Source organism: Tursiops truncatus, chromosome 7 (assembly GCF_011762595.2).
Source record: "Tursiops truncatus isolate mTurTru1 chromosome 7, mTurTru1.mat.Y, whole genome shotgun sequence".
Lineage (NCBI taxonomy): Eukaryota > Metazoa > Chordata > Mammalia > Artiodactyla > Delphinidae > Tursiops > Tursiops truncatus.
The window spans coordinates 23,839,849-23,854,086 of NC_047040.1; the positions used below are offsets into that span (position 1 = coordinate 23,839,849).

At 36.2% G+C, this 14,238-nt stretch overlaps 1 protein-coding gene across 8 annotated transcripts in view; it reads left to right on the plus strand.

Moving 5' to 3' along the window:
- The window catches only part of IKZF2 (IKAROS family zinc finger 2), a 178,671-nt gene that overhangs the window by 150,573 nt on the left and 13,860 nt on the right, over window positions 1-14,238 (plus strand). For 7 of the 8 annotated variants that reach the window (XM_019938982.3, XM_033859810.2, XM_073807303.1 and 4 more), the window contains 2 exons: window positions 5,437-5,574; window positions 13,653-13,796. In XM_019938982.3, the coding sequence (XP_019794541.1) occupies window positions 5,437-5,574; window positions 13,653-13,796 (282 nt within the window). The remainder of the gene's footprint in view (window positions 1-5,436; window positions 5,575-13,652; window positions 13,797-14,238) is intronic. The other variant, XM_019938985.3, reaches the window with a different exon arrangement.

Genomic DNA, 14,238 nt, shown 5'->3' on the forward strand with positions numbered 1-14,238 from the left:
ACAGCATATAAAATGACCCAATTTCATAACAAAAAAGATCTTTGCATGCATAGAAAAAATACATGAGATAAAAATGTTAAAGGTACTTATCTCTAAATGATATAATTATAAATAATTTTTAGTGCATTAAAAAATTTTCTATATGGATGCATTGCTTTTAAAGTTTGTAAAAGATTCAGGGAAAACCAGTGAAAGGAAAATATTTAGAGTTAGGAAATGATGTCATTCATGAAAACACCACTTATTAGTTCTTGCTGTGAACAAATCACCATGCTAAACTCTTTGGAGGTTACAAAGATATATAAGACATTATTTCAGTCTCTCAAGAAGCTCATAATCTAACATGGGAGATCAAAATGAATGTATACATACAGTTGATTCTTGAACAACACAGGGGTTAGGGGCACCAACACCCCCTCCCTTGCAGTGGAAAATCCACATATAACTTCACAGTCAGCCCTCCACATCCACGGTTCCACATTAGTGGATTCAACCAACTGCAGATCATGCAGTACTGTAGTATGTATTTGTCGAAAAATATTCACATTATAAGTGGATCCATGCAGTACAAACCCAAGTTGTTCATGGGTCAGATGTAATCACAAATAACTCAAGAGACAGAATGTTACAAGTTTCCTAAGTGTGAGGACCAATACAGTTACAGTTCTTTAGTAGGAAAGATCGCTTTTGGATGGAACATGGTTAGGGAGATTGGAAGGATGCGTAGGATTTCAAGGGGCAGAAATTGTGTGAAGCCATTCCAGAAAGAACTAAGACTCAGAAGTGTAAAAGCGGAAGGTAATCCTGGCTGAATCCTGGGGTAGAAGATGGGATGTATCCCTTGGGACCAGACAGTGTAGGATGCTGAATGCCAAGTACAGGGATTTGGACTTTGTTCAGTAGAAGTGAAAAGTCATTGAAGGTTGTTGAGGAGAGGAGTAAAATAATTACACAAGAAAAAAAAAAAATGTCATGAAGAACCTAGGGGTAAGGCAGGAATAAAGACGCAGACCTCCTAGAGAACGGACTTGAGGTTATGGGGAGGGGGAAGGGTGAGCTGTGACAGGGCGAGAGAGAGTCATGGGCATATACACACTAACAAATGTAGTAAGGTAGATAGCTAGTGGGAAGCAGCTGCATGGCACAGGGATATTGGCTCGGTGCTTTGTGACAGCCTGGAGGGGTGGGATAGGGAGGGTGGGAGGGAGGGAGACGCAAGAGAGAAGAGATATGGGAACATATGTATATGTATAACTGATTCACTTTGTTATAAAGCAGAAACTAACACACCATTGTAAAGCAATTATACTCCAATAAAGATGTTAAAAAAAAAAATTACACAAGGGAAGAGAACACCTGGTTTGAAGTATACTAAGCTTGCCCAGGTTCATGGTAATGAACATTTGAACTAGGAAATTGGTTCTGGGAGTGAGAAGGAGGGATAAACTTGAGCAGTTATTTGGATGTGAGAAATGAGGTAGGAGGCAACAATAGTGGTTGCCTTATCACGAGTCTAGTTTATTAAAACAGTGGTAACGCACAAAAGAGCAGTCAGAATAAAGAAGTAGTTTTGTAGAGGAAGATAATTTTGGATATGTTGAATTTTAGATTTTAGATTTCAGAGGAATATGCATAACGCAATACTCCAAAGGCATTTGGAAGTATGAGGTTGAAGTACAGTCATTCAGCAAATACATATTGAGTACCTCCTATGTTTAATAACTACAGTAAGCACTATCAATTCCAAATTGAATAAAACATGACCTCTGTCCTCATGACAGAGCTCGTTGTTTAGGACGAGGGAAACAGAGATCAGATGGGTAATTACAATGCAATTATCATAAGTAATGCATCAACAGAATATGGACAGAGCGCTGTGAGAGCACAGAGGGGGGAAACTGTGTCCTTGGGTTCACCATGATCACTTTTTAAATGTTTGTGACAAATAGGAGCTTCCAAACATGGGAAATTATTCCAGGCATGATTTGGACATTTCATAGAAATGAGGGCTTAATCTAGAGGGAAAAGGGGGAGACAACTGTACTGAGAGCAAAACCTGGAGGTACATATATATTTACCAGGTAGGAAAAGATTGAGAAGTCAGGGAGTGAGGATGCAGAATCTGATCCCAGAAGCTAAAACAGGAGATTCAAGACTCCTGAAAGTTTGATAGGGGCAAGGAATTAGGAACATTTTGGACTGATTAAAGTCTACCGGATTTAGCACTTCAGAGACTATCGATGACTTTTTTTTAATTTTTTTTTTTTAACCCTCAATATAGAACTTTATTAGGGGAAGGGCGATAGAAGGTCCCTGTGTTGAAGGTACTACATCATGGAGACCCGGAGCCTGGAGAAGATGGCACTGGGGAGTTAAGGGAGCTTTGAGGAGGGGTAGCAGAATGAAGGTGTTTCAGATAGTGAGACTGTGTAAATAATAACATTTGTAAAAAGAAAAGTAGGAAAAGACTGGTCCTTTTCTGTGAATATATATACATATGTTATACATATTAACTCATATAGTTGATACCTATTATACAGTTAAACTCATCATATATAGGGAGTAAATATAAACAATATTTTCATGACCTTGATTTTTAGGAAAAATAGATGTCCATTAAAATTATTGTGGTAATCATTTCATGATGTATGTAAGTCAAATCATTCTACTGTACCCTTTAAACTTATACAGTGCTTATGTCAATTATATCTCAATAAAACTGGAGGAAGAAAAAAAGAAATATCAAAGAACTGACAGGAAATGGTCTTGTAGGGGTAGTAGAGCCATTGGATTTGGAAGGGACTGTTGATGATGCTTGAAAATAATTTTCCAAAGAGTAGCAAGGGCATGATCTAGAATTCGAAGGAGCTAAGAACTTGAGAGTAAATAGAAAGAGATGACGGCAGTTCCCGGAAACACTGTCTCTCCTCCACCCTCCCCCACATCCCCATTATCTGACGAACTTCTACTTTTTCTTCAGTTATCAGCCTAAATGTTCATACCTCAGGTAGACCTTCCTGTCCAACCTTCTCACACTAAATTGGGGTCCCCATGTTATACTAGCTTACCATTCTTTAGCTCTGTAGAATTTACAATTTGTAATGTATTGCTTGTATATTTGTTAAATGTCTGTCTTCCTCAACAGACTGTTGGTTGCATGAGGATAGGCACCATGAGAATTTGCTCTCCACTTTACATTCCAGCCTCGTCCCAGTGTTGGTACCTAGTAGGCTTTCAATAAAGATGTATTAAACGAGACATGTAGAAGGGTAAGGTGGAACACTTCCAGAACAAATTTCTTGGACATAGAATAGTTATGAGATGTCAGAGTCCAGCATGTCACCCAGTATGTGGATTCCTGGAATAGAATACAGATGAAGATTTGGGGAAATTGAGGTTATACTTTTAGAGCAATTTACTCCAATATCTGTTATACTCACAGAGAACAAGGATGGGATGAAGAGAGGAAGAGTGACGTTTTAAACAAATAGATGACAAAATGGGAGAGGCTGAAGTAAAGCAGATGGGGTTGAATTCTAAAATGAGGGGAGTAGAAAGTATCCTGTCTTTTCTTCCTTACCTGGGGAGTTGGGAGTTTATAGAGCGTTGTGAGCCAAGGGAAGTGGACAAGAACTATATTTTAATTAAGTTAAAAAGGTGTCAATTGCTTAGAGAAATAAGGGGAAGAAGTATAGGAGGATATTATGTTCACAGTAAAACATAGGTATCACAGGACACAGTGCAACAGGACTTAAGAAGGGGAAGACAGAGATAATGGAACTAGTTTATAGTGGGCTGTTAACTACAATGTATATGCTTAACAAGTATTAGCTGCTTAATAGACTTGTTGAGAGAAAATTCATAAAAGGCTTTTTGTCATATGTAGCCCCATATCTTGGAATGCAATTACATATAAATATATTTATACTATTTACATTAATATTTTTGACTAAAAGAATATTTTCTTGTATTTTTTATGCTCTCACACAATGCTGTAAGAGTCTTCACAATATAAAAAGCTACCTAGTTTTTACTTCCCAGAAATTCTTGGTTCTGAAAAATAGAAGTTACTTTGCCTCGTATTTTTAGAAATGACTGATCCTGCCTTAGATAGCTTTTGTTTTTTAAGACGGTTTACAAAAAAATTGCGATTGTCAAATAACTGATTTGAATTTATATGCACCTCAAATACAATCTAAAGGTTTGTTTGGGTTTTTTAATCGATGTAGTGAAATCTTTATGCAGGTGTGAATACCTTGTCTTGTTAAAGTATTTCAATTTCATTTATGACCATTATCCTAGCATGGGTTTGTAAGGGACCTGGAGTTGAGGATGCTATCTTTGACCATGAAAAAGAGTTGTCTATTTGTCCTCTAGGCAAAACAAAATGATTCCTAAGGGAGTCAAATGAGAGCAGCTGACCTGATTCACAATGTGCTTAACTGAGGGCTTTGGCAACAGACCACCTGATGCTTTATGGTTTTCTGTATCCGTTCAACACCAAGAATCAAAGTGCTCTGTGATACCCTTGTGAATAGTCTTACATTAAAACACACCTCTTTCCCTAAATGTGTTTTTTTTCTTTTAATTTTTTAAAGTTTTTTTTTTAATGTGAGCATTGAAGTATTTTACCAGGTATAATGAGATGTGGCTATTAGAAAATAATTCATTTCCTGAATGTGAAACATGTAATTAAGTATCACTATCGTTGTATAACTAAATATGTTAGGGCTTTGGTGATTACTGTTAATAATCCTGACTCAAAGCACCTAGTAGGTTAATAATTCTTGGTAATATAAGAACAGTGCTGACTGATGTAGGAGAATAGGCTCATCTGCCGCAAAGTTTTGCATGTGTGAATAGTTCTTACCAAGGTGGAAAGAAAAGAGAAACTCTCTGCCTTTATCTGTGCTTTTTCTCATCACCTGAATTCTTTCTAGTCTTCTTGGTACCCATGAATAATCTTTTCATTAGACAATGACATTTCAAGTTGTTGGATTTTAGTTTCCTTCAGTAAAATTCTCTATTCTTAGCCCCCTCCCAATAAATAAAAATAATTCTCATCATGTATCTAGGACACTCCTGATTTGTCTTTTGAATGAGTCAGAGCTGAGAGAACTGTGTAAGAGTAAATGTTAGTGTTAAGAGTCAGATAATTTGAAGATCAATCATCAGCCTCTCATGATCTAGGGTACAGTCAGAGCATGATTTGATTCATTATTTCCCCTATCACCAAAGGTACGATCTGCCTTTTCTTGCTGTCTTTTAATCTTGGTAGAAGTTTATTATCTTTAATTGTCTCAACTGGAGTGTGGTGGAGGAAGAGATTTAAGTCTGAAAAGCATATAAATGCTTCCTCCAGACTATCAAAAGTTAGCTGGTAATTTTGCTTTGGATGAGACTTGACAGCACACTAACCTTGAGTTCTCTTCACAGTGGGTAAACCTCACAAGTGCAACTACTGTGGACGAAGCTACAAGCAGCGCAGTTCACTGGAGGAGCACAAGGAACGCTGCCACAACTATCTCCAGAATGTCAGCATGGAGGCTGCCGGGCAGGTCATGAGTCACCATGGTGGGTAGCAATGGCATTCACCATTTTCATTCTCCCCTACTGTTTTTGTCATTTGTTATGGGTTAAATAGTTCTCTCTACCCTTCAGCATGAAGGTAACATTATAGTCTATTTTAGAGCAATTTCAGGTCACACTCACTTTGTATGGGATTATCTTAAGTACTTTAAATGAGTTGAGCTTTGGGACACTTTGCAAACAAGCTATATTGAGTTTTTGTGATACACCCAAATTATTCCTGATAGCATTTGTTTGAATTGCCATCATAATGGCACCTGGCCTTGAATACACCAAAGTAAGGTACTCTTTACTCTTCTTTTACATTGGCTGCACCAAAGAGTTTGAGATGGCTTCGCATAAGTCTATAGGTTTTTCTAAAAGAAGTAATCGTTCATTTGTGTATTTTCATTTCTCTTAGGTAAGTGATCAGTGATATAATTGAAAATGTCTCCAATCTGTCTTGTGATTTATCTTGGAAGTTACTGATTTAGCTTTCTCCAAGTATGGGGAACAATCTAGACCAAAATTAGGTGCCACTTCCCTCCACAAAAATAAAAACCCAAACAAAACATCCTGATCTCCTACAATAGCGGGTAGGAAAGCAGTCCCTAAGGTTTATCAATTAGTAATTATCTATAACTAAAAAGTTAATGTTAGTAAATCATCCTTTTTAAGGAGAGTTATGAATTTTAATTCTTTAGATTTGGGGCATCTCTTTGGTCCTACTATATTTTTACACTGATTGATTTTATTATTCATACAAATATATACAGAAATGTTAACTTACTGATACATTTATATCTTTCATTTAAAAAAGATTTGCCCAGTATTAAATAGTACAGTTGGGAAATCCTGTAGTCACTTTTAAAATATAAATATTCGTTTTGTATTTATAGGCAGCTCAAGAATTATCTGTGAGGTTTTTGTTTGTTTTATATAGTATGTACTGTGGAACTATGTTTATTGGACAGCTAATGATTACTTGTTGTTGAACTGGGAATCTTTTATTTTGTTATCCTGAATAATTGAAGCATTTCTTTGTATTGAGGATAGGTTATATAATCTAAAGAATCAGATTTAATTCTATCATTGTTGTGAGTTGAGTCTATTTGTTTTTATATTATTATTATCAACTAACATTTTAAAAACCCTGTCCATGTTTTAAGTCTTTGTAAATTTGGTACTGCAAGCTTGCATTGCTGGGGCCTATGACAGTAGTATAGGATCCAGAGCATCGAGGTTAAAATGGTGGACCTAGGAGTCCAACAACTCTGGTCCAGATATGTGATGTCTGAGTTTGTCACTCATAGGCTTGGTTTGAATTAAAAGTGATTGGATGTACAAAAAAAAAAAAAAAAGTTCTTTTTACTATTTCAGGGCATTAAATATTAAGAAATAATAAATATTGCATCCCCTATAAAGTTATGTTACTTACCAGTGTTAACTTAGGCATTTGAGGTTTCATTTACTTACTGAGCACATTGTTTCTGTTCAAATTGCTGCTTTTAGAGGTGGCTTGAGGCAGGGTAGCTGATGGAGGCATGGGGCATGCCAGAGTTTTCCAAAGACACCGTATGGCACTACTACTAGTTTTTCTGTATAATATTCTCTCATTGCAATTTTGACATTTGACTGGATTATTAGTTTTATTAACTAATTTTTCCATTCACAGTTATTTATGAAACTGTGTTGCAAACACATGTGAATACGAAAAATAGAATCTCTCCTAAAAGACCTTATGTTGTTATAGTGAGGTAAGGCATACATAAATAATTATAGTCAACATGTAACTATCTGTTGAGAGATTAATCAGCTGTAGAATAAGTGGTGCCAAAAAGTTTCAACAGGTGTATTTTGGGGTAAAAAGACTTCTAAACAACTACAGCCTCAGCATCAACCCCCATTCCTCAGATCGCTTAGCCATTGACAGGCGAAGGTCTTTACAGATGGCTCTGAAACTGGAAGTGAGGAAAGTGGGAAAGACACTCAGGTACTGGGTAGAGCAGGGGACAAAGCCAAGATGGAGTGTGTGCGTGCACGGGAGGGGGCAGGTAGGTTTTGATATCATTTATAGACCCAAATATTTGTTCTTCAATAATGGATGGAGTTTTAACCACATAAGTTTATATTACTACTATTTCATGCTGTACTTTTTCTAGGTGTGGTGTTAATAATAAATTGAGATTATCCTTAATCTCTGCTTACTTTTGTTAACATGCTTAATAGAGAATTGACCCTATGAGGTAGGAGTCGATAAATGCCATAAGAGAGACAATATGGATAAAATGCTACTACAGTTCATCATTAACCTTGTCTCACATACATGGCTTGGCATGTGACTCGTTTTTGACAGAGCCACAGTGAAATTCATATTTACACCTTCCCTCTCTTAGTATCCTGTTACATCGTATCTGTTATTCTGTCTTTTCTTTCAGAGTAGGTAGGGGGGTTGCCATTATTGTGGTCACCCATTAGCTCTTTGAAATTAATTACTATTCTTTCTTTTTCATATCTGACACTGTTATATTTCCTAGACCTTTCCTTCCCAAAACATGTTCCCACGTTGGCTCCTTCTAGTGAGGAAGCATCTGAAGTCAAACAGACTTTCTTTCACTTCATTCAGGAAACATATATCGAGGGCTTGCTATGTGCCAAGCTCTAAGGAATGTTCTGGGAATATAAAGATAAATGGATACAATTTTGTTCTTATATTTGTAGTCTGGTAGGAAATACATAAAAGATCAATAAAATGAAGCAAACGCTCTAATAAAGGCATATACACTTCCCCAGAAGCACAGATGCAGAAGTGACCTAACTGATTGGAGAAGTCAAGGAAAAGCTTCCTTTTTTGTTTGTTTGGGTTTTTTTGTTTGTTTTTGGAAAAGCTTCTTAAATGAAGTGTTTGATCCATACACGAGGATGAGAAAAATTGCGTAGATCTGATAGATTCACAGAAACACATTCCAGGGAGAGAAGTTTCCATAGGCTAAGACTTGGAGGTATAAAAGAACATTAACAAGCTTCTAGACGTAGAACATAGTTGGGAGTTAAAGGGGTGGTAGGAAATGAGACTAAAACAGTAGGCTGTGATGCAACGATAGAGCTTTACATGCTAATCCAGTGTTTGAATTTCATTGGGGTAATCAAATTCCTGTCTTCTAAAGAACAGTGTCACCAATGTAGAATAAAGGATAGATGCCTGACTGGAGTGTGAGGAGAGACTAGGCCTGAGAATGCCAAGGAAAAGATGAAGAGAAGCAGCAGGAGAAAAGGATGAAACACTGAAGACATATTTACAAGTTAGAATCGAAAGTCCTCAAGTTTGATGGAAAAGGAGGAAATTGATGACTTGTAGTTTTGGAAATAAAGATAATGATGAATTGGGTTTTATGGCAGATTATCTTATTTGAAAGTTATTTTATGCTCATTTTTCAAGTCTTCTCAGCTTCAAGTAAAAGCTTTAAAAAGCAAAGTATGTAATTAGCTTTTCCTCCTTGCCTGAAGACAAAAATGAAAGTGTGACCCAGAAAGACAGCCAACTTTAAAGCAAGAATATATATTCTTATGTTTATGTTTTGAATTATTTGGTAAAGGGAATTTCTTTATTGCAAGGATGGAGACAATTGGGAACCTATAAACTTCCTAGTAAGCTTGTTCAACCTATTTCCAATGGGTGACAACATTTCCTTCATTAAGATGTTTAGTGAACATACATTGACTATTACATTTGTCTCACATCGTAAAGGGTACTAAAGACACAGAGTCAAATAAAATTCAGTCCCTACCTAAGGTCACTTACCAGCTATTGGAAGAAATAGACCAGTAAACCAACAGTTACAGCACTGAGTGATAAGCATCAGATGATAAGCACAGAGGACAGATATCTAAATCACAGTGGGTGTCCAAGAGGAATTTCTAGGGAAAATTTTGAGTGGGGTTTTGAAAGGCAGAATAGCCAGCTGAATAAATGGAAAAGGGTGTTTCATGTGGAGAGAACAACAGCATGTGTGAAGAAATAGAAGTCTAAAAGAGCATGGTGGGTTAAGGACCTACCAGTACTTATGTATAACTAGAGCCCAGTTGGTAAAGGCGAGAGAAATTGGAAGGTGATAAGACCTGAAAGAGAGGCAATGAACAGGGCATCAAAGACCTGTTGTGCTAAGCAAAGAATTTTGTACTTCACCCTAAAAAGTATTATTACATTTACATTTTATTGCTAGAAATGTGGGAGATAGATCAGAAGAGTCAAGATAGGGCAAAGTAGTCCATTGCAACAGTCTCCTGATTGGTTGAGTTGGACTTAGTAGCCGGCAATATGCAGAAGTTATTTGAGAGCAACTATAGATGTAGAATCTAAGACACATAGTACCTCTATGTGTATATATAAGGAGAGGTGATAGGGAGGAGGGGTAGAAGACTGGGTGAAAGGGAAGAAATCTAGGATTTGCCCAACATGTCTAGCATGGATGACCAGGTAGATGGTAGTGTCATTCACTGAGAGGGAAATTAGGAAAAGAAGAGAAAGCTTGGGGAGGGAAATAGAGATTTCAGTTTTTGAACACATTATCTTTTAGGCACCTGTGAGAGACAGCCAAGTGAAACTATCTAGAAGGAAGTTGAATATATAGATCTCGAGCTCTTGAGAGAAGTCTCAGTAGGCAATAAAGATGTGGGAGCCATCACTATATAGGTAGTAGTCTAAAGTAAGAGATTTTATAAGGTTATATGGGTACAACCTTATATAGAGCATAGAGTAAGACATCTAGAAGACCAAGAACACATTAGGAAGGGGAAGAAAAGAGGAATGAAGCTGAGTAAGACCAGAGGATGGGAAAATGGAAAGAGTGATTTCAAGTGTGGGCACTGCCCAATGTTGTCAAGAATATAATTTAGATAAAAGCTTCTTTTATGTTCTACAACATGGAGAAAATTTGTGACAAAATAGAAGACATCTGTTTTGTTTGCCTGTCATACATGTCATACATGCCCTCATCCTCCTACAGTTAACAAAACTTCTCTTTTCCTTTAGAGAGCTGTCCTCTCTAATTGGCTGAAGCCATGGCAGGACTGTCAGTCTAGGTGCCCTGCCCTCTTCTGGTGGGGGGTGGACATGTGACCTAATCTAGGTCCTTCAGACTGTGTCTTCTTGGAATTTGAAATTTGAGTGGATTGTTTGGCAAAATAGCTATGTTGGGAACACTTGTATGGTTCTATCTTTATGATTAATCAGTGTGGTGAGATAATGAAATAATGCAAGGATAAATATTTTTATCATGGTTATAACTTCAAAAATAAGGAAGATATTTGGTTATGAAGTTTGTTCTAAGAAGTGGAGTTTGCATATTGGTATTTTCTTAGCCTAGTTGAATGTCTCACAATGCGATTAATGCATTATTGAGTTAACTAGACAACTTGTTTTGTGTTTCAAGCAATGTATATCTAGAAGCACTTTGATGAGTTGCACCCAGACACATGAAAGCAAATAATTTAGATTAGTTATATAATATATAAAATGTGTCAGATCTTTTCTCAGTGGAGACCTTAAAAATATTTCAAACTTGTTTATACAAAGTCAACACTCAAATAGTGGCTAAGAGCCCAGGCTCTGGAGTCACACCACCTGGGTTCTACTTGTATATTCCCTGTTAACTAGATATAAACACTGAGAAAATACTTCAGTAAAAAAAAATTGAAAAAAAAAAACGCATTGTAAATCAACTATGCTTCAATTTTTAAAAAAGCACGCTGAGAAAATTACATCTTTGGGTCTTTGTTTCCCCATCTGTATAAAAGAGATGGTAATTGTACCTATCTCAGTGGGTTGTTGAAAGCTTAAATAAATTATCAGATGGAAAGCCTTCAAACAGTACTTAGCACATAGGGTGAGTCTGTTGTTGTTATTATTATTGCTGATATGGTAGAAACAAGACTAATGTTTGATATGTAAAGGACTGTTGGTTGTGAAGTAGAAGTTAGATCAGAGCTCTGCCAAAGTCATTGTTTTCAGTTCATATGAGCTTCATTGAACTTGGGACAAATCACTTGAATTGAGGTGGAGGTGGTGTGGGACAGTTCCCACACCCAGGTTTCGTTTTGAGTGTTAAATGTGTGCAAATATGAAAATTCAAGGTGAGACTTAGAGCAAAACTGCCAAGTTTTAGACTATTCATTTCAAAACTAATTAGTATATTCAATTTGGGGGCAAACCCTGTTAACCAGTTTTGCTGTTTTTTAGCAAGATTGACAACAACAAACTTTTTTCTCTTTCCTTCTTTCGTTTCGGATCTTGGCTCATGACATATTTTCATCTTTGGTCCATTCATGGCCAGTTTTTCAGTTATATAGTTATTTTTTAATAATGTAGTAAGTGCCCGTGAATTCAACACCTAAAACAAAAGTTAAAATTTTGACAATAATCTGTATCTAATTGCATGGCCCCCCTCCACATCACCACTGCCATTCCATCCTCCTGGCCCCCCTTATTTGAATTCTGTGGTCATTCTTTCTTTGCTTTTCTTTTTAAGTTTTTTTTTTTTCTTATTTTACTTGTTGCTAAGAGAGGACATGATGTTGTGTGTAATATCTGGGGACATCTTTTTGCAGTTGTATATCATGAATTATACCTGTATAGAAAGTGACTTATGTGTTTCTTTGTTTCTAAGTCTCCTCTTGGAATTTTTTCCCAAATTAACATCCAGTAATTACAGAATCCCTTGCCATTAAAATAGAGATTGAAGATTGAATTTTTCTGGCCCATCCACCTGGCTATACTAGGTTAACCCAAAACTTAGGTTGAATATCGATGTCTTTAAACATGCTTGAATTACAAAAACATTTTCTGATGCCGTTTTTCATTTCTTCAAAATCAGCAACCTGTATTGGTTATTAAATAGGTCACCTGAATTGTGCACTGGATTTTCTTAACTTTCATCTCTTGCTTTCTCACTCTTAGTGTCTGCCCTTATAAAGGATAATACATTGTGTTTCACACAGTGGGGCTATCCCTTTACAAAAGAAAGGAGCAGAATAAATCATTTTACAGTGCATGATGAACAAGTAAAGATATCCTAAGATATGAAACCTTTAGATTTCCAAACAGTGCTGACACAAGTACAATTGGAGAAAGCAACAGTAATCAAGAAATAATAAGTTATGGTCCTTCCTGTGAATATTGGTTTTAATCAACTGATCTGGTCTGTCTCTGATATTCCTCTATCTTTACTTAAATGTCCTTTGACAGTATTTTTATTCAAAAACAACTTTTATAAGTTCTGTGTCTACACCATAAATGTCAATATGTAATGTCAATATCTATGAATTAATATATTAGCCCACAGCAACTTAGACTGGAGAGTTTATGTCAAATGAATTAGAGCAGTAGTTTAGTAAGCAAATATGCCAGTTTAGAAATGGATTATGTTGTCCTGCTGAAGAGCTCTTTTTAAAATAAATTACAATCATAAAGCTGTCACCGTTTACTGTGCATGGACATGTTTAGAACTGGATCTCCTTCATGAAGACTGCTTTGTGCAGGTATGTAGCTACTGCCAATAGGGCTCACAGCTCACTCAGCTCATCAAGTAGAAAATCTGTTACAGGAAAATACATGGGTGAAAAAAAACTGATTAAATATTATACTGCTCTTCTGTGTGTCTGTGTAAGGTTTCCTCCAAAACAAATTGACTTACTTAAATTGTTTTAGAAAAATAAACTCCAGAAGCCTTGAGAACAGTGCAGTCTTAAAGTAGTATTGATTTTAATCAATGCTAAAAACACTTTCAGAGGACTAAGATGAGACACAAGAAGAACATGTTGGCCACCAATAGTGGCAACAGTTTATGTCATTGATCTGAGAGAGACTCGGATAAAAACAAATCCTCTGTGTGTGTGTGTGTGTGAGTATACACACACTAGTGTTAAAAGTATACTTTAACACTAGAGGTTATTCTTTCTACTTAACTTTTATTCAAGCATACTAGCTTATGTTTGTATAACACATATTGAGATGGCAAGTCCAGCTTTGTATCTTTTTAAATGTTGAAGAAATTATCAGATTACATTTTTTGTATGGTTTTATATAGTACCTCCTATGGAAGATTGTAAGGAACAAGAGCCTATTATGGACAACAATATTTCTCTGGTGCCTTTTGAGAGACCTGCTGTCATAGAGAAGCTCACAGGGAATATGGGAAAACGTAAAAGCTCCACTCCACAAAAGTTTGTGGGTAAGCATTACAAAGGGTTTTATTTCTGTAAAAATTGATTTTAATGAGCAAAGGCATGTCCCCATGTGCTAGAAATATATATTGGTGTATTTCAGTTCATGAAGTAAATGCCCATCTCTTTACTCCATTATGCCACTCCGTGTGTACCGCATTTATACACACACACACACACACACACACACTACACACCCTTAGGCATATGGGCCTAAGAAAGAGAAATGAAGGAAAGAGTGATAGTAATCAATTACTTTCTCAAAATGAAATATTATATAAAGTGAAATAACAAATAACAATACTTAAGGGAAATGATGTAGCCTACTAGCCAGTTTTGTAATCTTTTTAAATTTGCATTAGCGCCAGGTTTTTAAGCTGTTTTCTTTACACAATGTTAATGCTTTTAGTATTTAATCTAGAATGAAGAAATCTTTTTTTTTAATTCTGC